The sequence below is a fragment of the Silurus meridionalis genome, chromosome 4 (genome assembly GCF_014805685.1).
Source record: "Silurus meridionalis isolate SWU-2019-XX chromosome 4, ASM1480568v1, whole genome shotgun sequence".
Classification (NCBI taxonomy): Eukaryota; Metazoa; Chordata; class Actinopteri; order Siluriformes; family Siluridae; genus Silurus; species Silurus meridionalis.
This window is the reverse complement of record NC_060887.1, coordinates 19,960,138-19,972,830: the sequence shown is the minus strand read 5'-3', so window position 1 is coordinate 19,972,830 and position 12,693 is coordinate 19,960,138. Positions and strand designations below refer to the sequence as shown.

General features: G+C 36.7%; 1 protein-coding gene across 3 annotated transcripts; it reads left to right on the top strand.

Moving 5' to 3' along the window:
- The first annotated feature begins 2,506 nt into the window (after positions 1–2,506).
- casp2 (caspase 2, apoptosis-related cysteine peptidase) lies at positions 2,507–12,349 on the top strand. Of its 3 annotated transcripts, none has more exons than XM_046848058.1 (13): positions 2,507–2,822; positions 2,932–3,091; positions 3,392–3,548; positions 4,167–4,316; positions 4,426–4,503; positions 5,845–5,917; positions 6,141–6,232; positions 7,473–7,652; positions 7,830–7,958; positions 8,126–8,216; positions 8,337–8,537; positions 8,728–8,837; positions 10,032–12,349. In XM_046848058.1, exons 3-13 carry the CDS (start codon positions 3,396–3,398, stop codon positions 10,164–10,166), a joined length of 1,392 nt encoding a protein of 463 aa, XP_046704014.1. In that variant the 5' UTR covers positions 2,507–2,822; positions 2,932–3,091; positions 3,392–3,395; the 3' UTR covers positions 10,167–12,349. The 3 variants fall into 3 exon arrangements, with proteins under 3 accessions (XP_046704014.1, XP_046704016.1, XP_046704015.1); XM_046848060.1 differs by having other exon boundaries at positions 2,508–2,822; positions 8,337–8,531; XM_046848059.1 differs by having other exon boundaries at positions 2,509–2,558.
- Positions 12,350–12,693: the final 344 nt, after the last annotated feature.

Here is a 12,693-nt window from a genome sequence, read left to right as displayed (position 1 = left end):
TAAAGAATTGAGGTTATTTTGAAAACAAATTGTGGTCTTACCCAGTATTAATATAGAGTTCCTAAATAAAAAAGTGTTCAGTGAGTGTAATATTTATATATATTTTCCAGTTTATTCTTTATATACCTGTATACAAATCAATGTAGCTATCCAATCAGTCAATCACGTGGACGCAGCATAATGCAAAATATCTCACAGATACAGGTCAAGAGCTTCAGTTAATATTTATATTAGTCATCAGAATGGGAAAGTGTAATCTCTGTGACTATAACTGTGGCTTTTGATGGTGTCAGACAAAGCAAAAGCACAGAATGAGTGTGAGTGAGTGAGTGAGTGAGTGACAGTTCTGTGCAGTGCTCGAATTGAGGGGGGATTCCGGATTTAATCAGATGTGTAATTCATATATTTTTACTAAAATAATGAGATTATTTTAGATAAAATATATGAATTACACATCTGATTAAATTTAAGCAGTTAGGATATGGTAAATTTCGTGTGACATATGCATGTTTATTTAAAAAGTTGTAATGTGACTTTAAAATGCAAACATCCCCACATCTAAAAACCGCCATACGCATGATATCATTTACCGCTTGTTTGGCGCCGCTACCTGAAGCCAGTTATGAAATGGATATGAAAAATATGAAATTTTCACTTCCTGCCATTCTACTATATTTGTTTTCTTCATGTCAGGGGTTTTGTATTCAACATAAATGACTTATTCTTCATTATTAATAGGCCTGGTTATGTAGGGGTGCTCAGACGAAAGCAACCCTCATTTGAAGCTAGTAGCCTATATTTACGGAAAGAATGTGGCAAAAATCCAGTACATATTTGAGTTTGCCCTCGAAAGATCAACTGCAACCAAGACAGGAAGGCAAGCACAGACAAAACCAGAGAGACCACTATGGTCTGTTCAAGGTGTAAAAGTTACGCATTAACGTGTTCTTACCCTGACATCGCCTGATACTTTGCCATCCTTTTGATGTTTTAACTAATAAAAAAGATCCTTAAACAGGCCCTTAAACACTGTAAAACACTGTAACACAATGTTTTGCGTTACATTGTAAATAGCTGAATCTGACAGAAAGACCCATCCGCCATCCCAACAACTTGGGACCCCCCCATCCCAACAACTGTGGACCCCCCCCATAAGACTTGACTCAATTCGAGCAGTGGTTCTGTGGATTAAGTGACATGAAATGGATGAATTGACAATGTTCCCCCAATTCACAAAAAGGAGCATAGACCCCAGAACTTAACAAAAGTCAAAACTAACTACATAAAGTGCACATGTGCATTTATTGCAGAAGAAAGAGGACATCATAAGACAAACAGACAGTAAACACGGCAACACTGTAGCACTGATGGAAAGTACAATTACTTCATTACTGTACTTAAGCAGATTTTTCTGGTATCAGTACTTTACTTCACTATTTATTTTTCTGACAACTTTTTACTTTCACTCTACATTTTTACACAAATATCTGTACTTTAAACTTCTTACATTTTTAAACCAGGCTCATTACTTGAGTTTGAATCTATTTGGTGACATGATCAATGTTTTTTCTTATTATTGCACACCATTTTCAGCCCATCAACCTATTTCGTGTCATTTCGTGGATTTTTCAATCTACCACTGGTGAATCATTTCCTCACACACCACAGACGTAGACTAGTTTACGAAGCTAACAGAAGGCAAGGCAGAAGGCAACAAGAAGTCTGTGGTTAACGTGGATGAGACAGAGGGAGTCAGTGATGTAAACATGACTGGAAACAGAAACATTTCTGATCACCTGATCATTATCATTTTTTCTTTGCTTGTGATGTATGTGGTGGTTGTTCAGACTGAATACATTCATTAGATAACAAAATGTTAAATTTTTTGTATTAATATATTAATATAATATGAGTTACAGTTACCAGCGTCCCTGATGAGCGAGCTGGTGGCGACTGTGGCAAGAAAAAACTCCCCGAGATGGCATAAGGAAGAAACCTTGAGAGGAACCAGACTCAAGAGGGAACCCATCCTTATCTGGGTTGCACCGAATGTCCATTTATAGCAGATATAAGATGTTGCGTGGTACAGTGATGATGATCAGAAGCGAAAAAGTAGTCCTGAGTCGATGTAGCAGACTGTTGACATTAACTACAATCCAATCTATCCTCAAAAGCGCCCGTTCTTCAAATGAATAAGAGATTACAGTGGACACAAGCTAATCTCTACAGGGGACACAAGCTTATCAAAATTGGACAAGATTTTGGAACTGAGACATCATTAATAAGTGATAAACTGTAATGTTTGGCAATAGACTAGAGCAAATGGATTTAGTGGGGAGATAAAACTGCTTCACAGTGGTAACACTTCTTTGTTGTTTCTCCAATCCCTCGTTGATTATTGTTCTCGCACAACACTCCCTGCTCTGGTTTGGGTTTTTTGTAACACCAGTATGTGGCAGTAATCACGGGTAGTACAGTTCAACCTGAAGAGCATGAAGAAGGGAAGAAAACGCTCATTCGCTGCCCAGTGGCGCGGAAGTTGCTCCTAGACACTGCTTGTATTGTCAATTATTTTTTTAAAACCTATTTTCCCCTGTAAACTCAGATAACCTTTTTGTGCATGCTGATGATTCTTCACGAAAGCCTCCTGCAGCATTAGATGCGGTGACTCGGTGTAATGTAATGCGTTGTGTTTATTACAGATTGCAGGCGAGTCGTTAGCAAGGCTATGCTTTTCTCTTTATCTAGTAACTTTGACTAGCCTTTAGCTTATTTCTAGCTAGATGCATACAGTAACTGCTAACTAGCTTGCAATACTTCAGGTGGGAAAAATCGTTTATCTTATCGTGTTTTTAAATGTTTGTTTTGTGTGTGTGTGTGTGTGTGTGTGTGTGTGTGTGTGTGTGTGTGTGTGTGTGTGTGTGTTTCCAGCTAAAGGAAACAGCTTGCTAGCTAACTTCAGGTGTTCAAGTTGCTCCAAAGAAAAGTTGACATTTCTGTTTGTGAGGCTTTTCAGCACATCTGTGTAACTGTGTACCTAAAAAAGGAATTTTCCTCTAATATTAGAAGTGGACCAGTGAACTAAAACACGGTAAGACTTTATATTGTGTATAATCAATACTAACACGCTGTATATAATAACAGATGATCGAGATAGTGAACCAGTGCATCAAAGCAGGTATATTGTTTTAAACAATAACAAAAGGTGTAGAGTATATTATCATATCATATCATTAAACAGCTAACTAGTTACTGTGATAATATTGCTGGCCATGTAACCATTTATGAAAACTTTTTGTGTGTGTTGCTGATTACTATTTGTTTATTGGTACAGACTCAGATTTCTGTCAATCTGTCATTCAACCACATTTCACTCCAATCCACTCCACAGCACCATGCTCGGGGGCTGTGGCATGAAGGAGCTCGACAAGGTGACCCTGAGGAAGAACTCGGTGGCACTTTGTAAAGAACTGGTGGTGGATGAGCTGCTCATTCAGTATTTACAGGCTGAAGGCATCCTCACTGAGGCCATGGCAGAAACCATTCTGGTAAGGCCTGAGTTTGTGTTGTAGCTTCTGCAGGCATGTGCAATTAATTTGCAGGACATGGGAAAATAGGTTGAACTGGATTTTGTAATGTATTGTGAAGCAGTTTTTACAATGGCAGTCAACAAAATATCTGTTAATGGGAAGAAAAGATGACTGATCTCTAAGTGGGATTGGGGCAAAGAGTTATGACACAAAGATGCAACTCTGATTGCCTGGCAATTTAGAAGGATCTCCAATTCGGTAGTGGTTGGGTATTATGGCCCTGGCCACAGGTTTCCAACTCTGCTTTGCACATTCTTTGAGTTTTTCTTGTTCCCAACACACATCATCTCTAGAAGGGCTTTTGATTGAACATTGTGGAAAACACAAAATGTCGAGGGCAAAGTGTACTCCCAGATCAGGCTTGGAAACCTGCAGCTTTTGTAGTTAAGGTGTTTTCAATAGAGGGTATGAATAAATCAAATACGTTTAAACAACTTCTGTATAAATCATCAGATATCCCAGACTATACTTTCAGTACGTATCTGTGGTCACTAATCTAAGAAGTGTATTTATGGTGGAACAGTACAAGAGTCTCTGTAGAACGTTTTTGACTTTGCCTTGAATTGAATCTTGTAGGCAGATCCAACATCCCAAAAGAGGAGCTGGCGTTTGCTGACACTTCTCCCGAAACGTGGCCCCCGAGCTTTCAGCACCTTCTGCACAGCTCTTAAAGAGACCGAGCAGGAGCACCTCTCCAACTTGCTCTTTAGGTTCAAAGACAGAGTGGTAAAGGATACAGCATACTCCTAAATAGTTTTATACCTGTTCATTATGGTACACATTTCAAAGGTAAGAGTGTGTTTATAACAAACATTGTGCACAAATATGGTTGCAGAACTCACCTACCTCAAGTGAGAGCGAGATCTCTTTCTCAAAGGACAGCTCACCTGCTAAGAAAAGTACAGAACAGAAGGTGAGACATGTAGACACCATAATTCACAACTAATCAAAGCAAAAGCAGCCATTACTAGTGGCCTGTAAAGCTTCTAACAAATTTTAGATTGATATGCAAATATTCTGGAAAACTCGATCTGGAATAGCGCAGTGCAGCACCTCAGTGCAGTACACTGAGGTGCTGAAGGTCTGACAGATAGTGTGATCGAAGTGGACAGTAATGTTTATTTTGGGTTTTAAAAAACATATGTAGAATGTGATGGTAATACACACGTGTAGCTTTTTGTGTTGCATGACAGCTGGTCAATAGATAAAATAAGTCCTTTCTGTATATTTCAAGAAGACATTATGTGAAACATTAAAACTGCAACATGGAAAATGTAAGCGATCACACTCCATTTAATGCTCAGTGGATTACTTGTATACTCTGAAATGGCCTATCGATGACTATTTTTAATTGGCTTAAAACAGATTTTTTTTTTTGTCAGCTGAACATCGAAAATCGAGTCAAATCTGTTTTCATTTAATAATATTTATTTATTTATTTATTTAATTTTGCTAGTGACTCACATTGTTGAAAAATGAACTGTGATTTACTCTACATAGCACACCTGCTTGGTGGTAGTTTAGTTTGCAGGTTTGCTGAAGTATGTGCCTTTAATCAATCAAACTGTAGTTAAGATTTCAGTACATTTGCATCAGGCAGTACCTCAAATAGAAAAGGCATTGGTTTGTTTTTTTATTCTAATAACATTTTAAAATTGTTCTATTTTAAGCATATAATAATAATTATTATTATATATAATAATTAATCATTTTATTTTTTAAACATCATATAAAAAGCTTAATAAGTAATGGGAATTTAATGGATAAAACTTAATATAAGTTTATGAATGTATATAGACATATATGTAATTTTCTTCTGTAAGTATACTTTGGTATAGGCTGGCTTTATAAAGACAGTCTGAATAAGGTGTAAACATGGTGACTGTAATTCCCAATTATTCTAACAAAGAGAATGAAATAATAATTTTCCAGTTTAGGACACAATTTAGGTCAAATTAGTTGCATAAATATGTTTAAGTAGGTAGGAAGTTAAAGTTGATTCTTGAAATGGCGAGATCTGAAACACTTGCTCAACTTGCTCATGGTGCCACACCCCAAGACCCTTTTGATCCTGAATGAGTCAGAGAGCCAGCTGACAAAATATTTTAAACAATTGTGAGTTTCCAAACGCCAATCTCTGGAGTTGATGCACTAAAAATTGCTTCGTATGAGAGGCCCAATATTAAATGAATCAATGGATTACTGCATCTGGCTTAACTATTACATCAGACCTAAATGTGTGTTTTGTTTGCAGAGGTTTGCAGACAATAAACTTCCACTTCCAACTGAGGAGTGTGCAGTGCCTGCTAAAAAAGCTCGCACCCAGGGTAAGTGTGTGTGTGTGTGAGTGTGATATAGTTAAATATAATTAAAGAAAGTAATTGGCAATAACATGCTGTATAAAAAAAGTACAACAGTTGCTTTTTGACATAGTCAGTGTAAGTACCGTTACTGTCCATTTTAACACGCACTTTTATTTAGACAGTAGCAAACTTTAGATACATTTATTATTAATATTTATTTTTTTGTTTTTTTGTTTTGACCATTCAGAGTCTATGGAGATGTCCTTAGATGCTGACAGTCCTTTCACCACTGCTTTGCTCCCCTGCACACATGAATTCTACCTCTCTCACTGTGAACAGGTGTGTGGGTGTGTGTGTGTGTGTCTATGTATATATGTATGTATATATAAAAATTATGGCATGCCATTTAGAAAATTATTCATGGGACAAAGGAATGAAAACTCAGAGATTCTGAAAATATTGAATGAAACCTGACATCAAGGCATCTTGTACATTAGGTAGAATAAGAAAAAATATACACTTTAGGCAGAATGAGTGAGTCAGCAAGACTTTTTTTGCTGCAATTTAGAGATGGTTGACACATTGGTGAGTGTGTGTAAAGTCAGAATTGCGAGATATAAACTCGCAATTCAGGGAAATAAAGTCAGAATTGCGATTAGAAAAAAGCAGAATTCCGAGTTTCGACTTTTTATCTCGCAATTCAGACTGTACACGCATTAAATCTTTATTTCTCAAAATTGCTGCAACTCTCTGACTCACTCATTTCCCCTAAAGTATATATATTTTTATTTTTCCTAAAGTACAAGCGCCTTGATAACATCAGGTTTCATTCAATATATTCAGTGTGTGTGTGTGTGTGTGTGTGTGTGTGTGTGTGTGTGTGTGTGTGTGTGTGTGTGTGTGTGTGTGTGTGTGTGTGTGTGTGTGTGTGTGTGTATATATATATATATATATATATATATATATATATGTATGTATGTATGTATGTATGTATGTATAATAATGGTATATCTCACAGTGGTCCCCCAGAAATCATGGGGGTTATTTTCTAAGAACCCCCCACCCCACCCCATTGCCTTAGTGAATTCATCTAGACATTGTCACTTTTGTAATAGTTTACATGTATTAGTTTACAGTATTTGATCAAATACATAGTTTAAGATGTTATTCCTAACGTTCCTGAACATTTGGTCCCACTGCGGATGCCCGTGAATTTTAAGATAATCTGCAACTTGCTGTTAGGTTCCAAATGAGAACCCGCAAATTTTTCTAGAAAATTTTGAGATATGTGTGTGTATAACTATAAATATATAAATTATACACAACCCACCTGTCACACAAACACAAATAGAGAAACACCTGAGTGCTGTTCCACTGTACACAGGTACTGTGCACAGGTGCACAACCACAAAAAACACCAACAGGTAAGAGTTCTACTGGTCTTTCTGGTTACAGGTATACACACACCTACCAGAATTCTTGAATTTTCTGTTTCACTGTGCACTTCATACTCATTCACCTGAGTACTCCCAGTCTCTCCCAGCCTCACACATATTTCCTCTCTTTTCTGTTTCCTCAGGCCTACCCAATAAGATCTAGTCGGCGTGGTCTTGCACTAGTGCTGAGTAACGTGCACTTCCAGCCTGAGTTAAGCGATCTGGACATACGGCGAGGAGGAGAGGTAGATGAGGAAGTGCTGAGGAGACTCTTTACTGAACTGGACTTCACAGTAAGCGTGCACAAAGATCTCACTCTCCAGGTAGGTCTCATTCCACTTCACCTCAGCAAACTATACAGAAATTAGCACTACAAGCAAACATAGGGTCTGCCTATAATCTGCTAGGTTATAGGTTAGGTTGTAGGTATGGGTGAGTTTCTAATTGTTGGTTTATAATGGATTGTAAACCTTAATAATATGTTGCTGTTTGTCTTTCAGGCCATGCAGACCTGCATAGAGCAGTTCGCACGGCAGCCAGAGCACGCTGTGTCTGACTGCTGTGTTGTGTGTTTGCTGTCTCATGGAGTGGAGGGCTCCATTTATGGTGTTGATGGAAAGCTGCTGCAGGTAGGCCTTTTTTCTAGCAAAAGTGGCATCAGTATTCAAACAGAGAACATGTTACTGAGATGTCCTTCTAGCTGCAGGTGGAAAACAATTATCTGTCTGGTAAAGAGTGATTAATAATTGCTTATTTAATTTGCCTAGCACTGAGCACACCTCTTTCTCTATTACAGTTGGACTGGGTGTTTGAGAGGTTCGATAATTCTCGTTGCCCCCTTCTTCAGAACAAACCAAAAATGTTTTTCATTCAAGCCTGTAGAGGAGGTTGGTGCACTTACTGAGTCACCCATAAAGTAAAATCAGTTGTTCTATGCTTACATATTCTGCTGTAAACATGAAGCCACCAGTGAACTATTTTCAGATTTTTATACCGTTCTGTTTCAGAGGAGATGGACTGTGGTGTGGACCAGTTAGATGGTGATGATGCGATGCAGCCTTCAGTTTGTGAACAGAGAGATGCAGGGAGAGAGGACAATATTGGCAGACAGACGCAAACAAATGGAGTGAGCGAGGGCAATGAACTACGAGTGAAACTGCCCCAGAGATCTGACATGATCTGCGGTTTTGCTACTCTTAAAGGTTTCAGTGTGTATCTGTTTATCTCTTTGTGAGCATGGTTCTATTTGTGTTCATGTATATTCACAGAACATCTAGTTTCAATATGACTACACACCTGTGAATTAATCATTTTATTTATGGATGAGGTGTTCTGACTGAGTGGACCCATACCTTCTAGATGTATTATTTTGTGTCTGTGTTTGTCTCTATATCTTAGGCACAGCTGCAATGAGGAACACAAAGAAAGGCTCATGGTTCATCCAGGAACTCAACAAAGCTATGAGACAGAAAGCCAGAGACACACACTTATCTGATATATTAGTGCAGGTAATACAACATACCTTTCAATGTCTTTTTTTACAATATATTTGAAAACATATATTTTTAACATAAAAAAATATTATAATGTTGAGCCACAAACGGAATAATACTCAAGTCAGTTTTAATAGTGCATCTGAATACAACAAATACTTGCTGAAGAACCCAACTATGATTCTTTGGCATTTTGCACATACAACCATCTGAGCTATAATTCAGAACCTTAAACTCTAAGCCAGTGATTCAGCCACATTCACCTCTGCATTCATTTGCACCAAAGATTTGCATGTGCTGAGTGAAAGCTAGCTGAGCTATTTGTGGTGGATCAGAGGTTATCGTCGTCACGAAAGTGATTGCCACTAAATGAAAAACTTTCCAGCCATTTTTACAGTGTGTTTTCTGGTTTTGCTTGGTTTATGGTTAAATCTTTTCCAAAGCATATTATTTGGCAATTACTGAATTCACTTAGAGTTTATCTCTAAAATGACTGACAAGAGGTCCATGTAAACATAAACAGGTACTCCAGACTCCAGTCAGTAAACCAGGTTTCCTGTGAATTTTCTCACCCACCATATACTTTCATCATTACTTTATATCATGAAGGTTAATTTTTTTGCCATGTTTTACATATATTACAGATTACTTAAAAAATAATCAAATCCACAATTACAACTAATGCTAATATGAACTTGAATAATAATATTTAATACTTTATTACTGTAGGATACACCAATGTAAAATGGTGTTTATCTCCTACTACTTAAACTAAACAAACAAAATTTAAGAGAATACAAAAATAAAAAATGTCTTTGTCTGCTAATGACTTATGTACAGGACTGTGTATTTTCACACAGGTTTGTAATGGGGGAGAAAAAAAATCAACTGTTTTGTTTCTGAATGTGAATGACATGTTCAGCTCTGACTCTGTATGACGTCTTGTTTTTACAGCACATGCTTGATGTCATTTTAAAAAACTAAGTGTAAAGCTAAGTATTTTCATCTTTAAAAGAAAAAAGTACCACAGCAAATTGAAGTGGTAAAAATGATTGATTTGTTGACAAATGGAGACAATCAGAGTCAGTAATAATAATTCTGTGGTAGTGTACAAACTTCTAAGGATAAAGATTTTTGCAAACATCCAACACTGCTTGATCGTGTTTTTGTTTTGTTGTTTTGACTTTGCTCTTTGTTTATTCTTGGTAGGTGAATAGCAGAATTAAAGAGAGAGAAGGCCATTCTCCAGGTGCAGCATACCATCGGTGCAAAGAGATGTCTGAATTCACCAGTTCACTCTGCAGAGACCTCTTCTTATTCCCTAAGTACTACCCAAACAGCTAGACACACAGACACACATGCAGCTCTGTGAAAGGACCGTTGCAACCCTGCAATATTTAGCATTCTGATACGCAGCAATCATTCGAAGCAGACTTATTTCATAAAAACTTACACAGAAATCAGCTCTGTGAATAGTATTTGTGTTTTCTGGGCCAAAACTGCGACTGGTTATCCAATTTAAATTAGTTACAGTGTTTGAACACATATTTGGTGTGTATACCTAAATATAAAAGAGTAACGGTTTTGTATAAGTGAAAAAACCTAATTTGTAAATATCAGTAATTGGTTATATCGGCTTGTCTTACAAAGATTAAGGCAATATTTTGGACAGTTCTTAAAATGTGTTTTTATTATTGGGATTTGCCTTCATATGCATTAATTGCAGTTTAATTCTATATCCTGAAACCCTTTTTAACACAGTCAGATCTATTTTTATTAGTTTTGTAGGAAATATATGGGCTCTGTACAGGATTTTTTTATTATTTTTCACAAGTTTTGTTTTACCTTTTCTTTATTCTGAGTTTTTATTTTTGCTCAAATGGCTTTGTGTCAGTTTTTAGGCATGACCACAGTGATAAGCACTTCCTCAACACCTTAATTTCATCAACCCCCTAACCACACACACACACATACACACACTCTGTTTCAGTAAATGTTTGAGTCAGTAAATGCACATTTGATTTCAGTTCTGCTCCGTTGAATGTTTGTTTTGCAGCATGTTGAGTCTCCACTTGTTTGTACAAATGACTTTTTTTTATTACATGTGGCACAGACCTTATTTTTATTGTAAAAAAAAAAAAAAAGTGTTTTGATGTCAGCATAATCTTTATAACAATTTCTTACCTTATTAATGTTTTATTAATCAGCTTCACATTCCACTGCTGATTTTTTATTTCTGTTTTTCTCTGTCACCAGATGGCAGTATATGTTTAGAAGTAATGATTAGACATTGACACATTTGCTACTCAAACTCCCGACTTTACTGCTGAATGCATTTCTGGATTCAAAGATTTTTGGTCAGTACAGTAATTGCCGAAGTCTGCAAATTTCCCTCATTCAGTTTAGTGTTGTAAATAGTAAAGGGTGAAAGCTTTCCAAAACCTCACATTATGCAGCTTTAATGCACACTTTAATTTTGCACACTATGACATTCCTAGTGAACCAAATAACACATCTGCCTGTTGTGTTTTCCTGCAGCAGTCATGACTCTGTAACACAGTTAACATTTGTCGTCTATCACACATGACTCTTTTACATGATCTCCATGCTGCTTTGGCCTGACAGCATAACATAATAGAATAATATTATACTGAGTGAATTAACATTATTTCAGACATAAATATTTTCTCTATTCTGCCAAACATAAATTTTTGTGGTGCTAGTACTTTTTTCACTTCAGAACATATATATTTGAGAGAGAGAGAGAGAGAGAGAGAGAAATTGCTGTTACTTTTAAACCACACACCAGTTTGTGATACAAATTCCAAGAGCTGCAGTGCTCATTGAGAATGTCTTCTTTTTGTGCAGGAAGTGAAAAGAGGAAGCATTTGTAATGATACGCTCAAGTGTTATAACACAGAGATAAATGTCAGCATTCCAGTTTATAGGTTCAGAGCAGTATTGATTATTCTGCGTCTGTTTGCAGTTATCTCATGATTCAATTTCATACTAGACCAAATAGTAAAGTGCAGATTGTTTTATGTGTGAAGATTGACAATCTCACTGTTTAAAAAAAAAAAAAAGATTTCCATCCTGAGAGTATTTAAACAGTTCTTTATTTCTTTGCTCTTAAAAACATCTGCAGTTTCCCCACTTTATACATTTAAACACAGCATAGAATTAGAAAATTAACATGGAATAAAATGTAACTAGGCAACAGTATGAGCAGCTCCATTTTGCAGTTTTATAAGCTGTAAAAAACATATAGACCCTGAAGTGCAAAAGTATTTATTAAATGGTATGTTTTCCATTTTGACTCAAAGATTTCAGGCTAAACTTTGTACATTTTGAATGAATAATATAATTTGTGGCAAATAGTTGATTGTAATTTACTGCCGTTGGTATCCGGGACAGTGCTATGGACAATGCTGTCAATCATTTGTGATATTTTTGTAAAAAATAAATAAATAAATCACTGTCTTCAAATAAAATTATATTGTTGGAAAATAAAGGTGGATGACATTGTTTATATGTGTCTGACTGAGTTATGTTTGTGATTGTGTGTGTGTGTGTGTGTGTGTGTGTGCTCACCTGTCCAGGTGTGCTTTTGTTTTTTGCCTCTATTGTGTTTTCCGGCTCTTAATTGAGCCATATTGTGTTGTGTGTGTGTGTGTGCGTGTGCATTTGTGGTTGTTGTAGGTTGTGTGGTTTGTTGGTTTGTTCAGTGTTCTCTCATGAGTTTTCTGCTTTATTCTGTGGCCTTGCTGTCATACTGTAACCGAGTGAATGACCATCACGGCACTGATTCGCCACGATGTTTTCATGTCTGTAATGGTGTAATAGCAAGTAGATCGCAAGGTGCACATGTCCT

Coding starts and splice junctions, on each gene's coding strand:
- casp2 (XM_046848058.1), top strand. CDS start 3,396: ATGCTCGGGGGCTGTGGCATGAAGGAGCTCGACAAGGTGACCCTGAGG. Junction 4,317..4,425: donor TTAGGTTCAAAGACAGAGTG/GTAAAGGATACA, acceptor ATATGGTTGCAG/AACTCACCTACCTCAAGTGA. Junction 6,233..7,472: donor ACCTCTCTCACTGTGAACAG/GTGTGTGGGTGT, acceptor CTGTTTCCTCAG/GCCTACCCAATAAGATCTAG.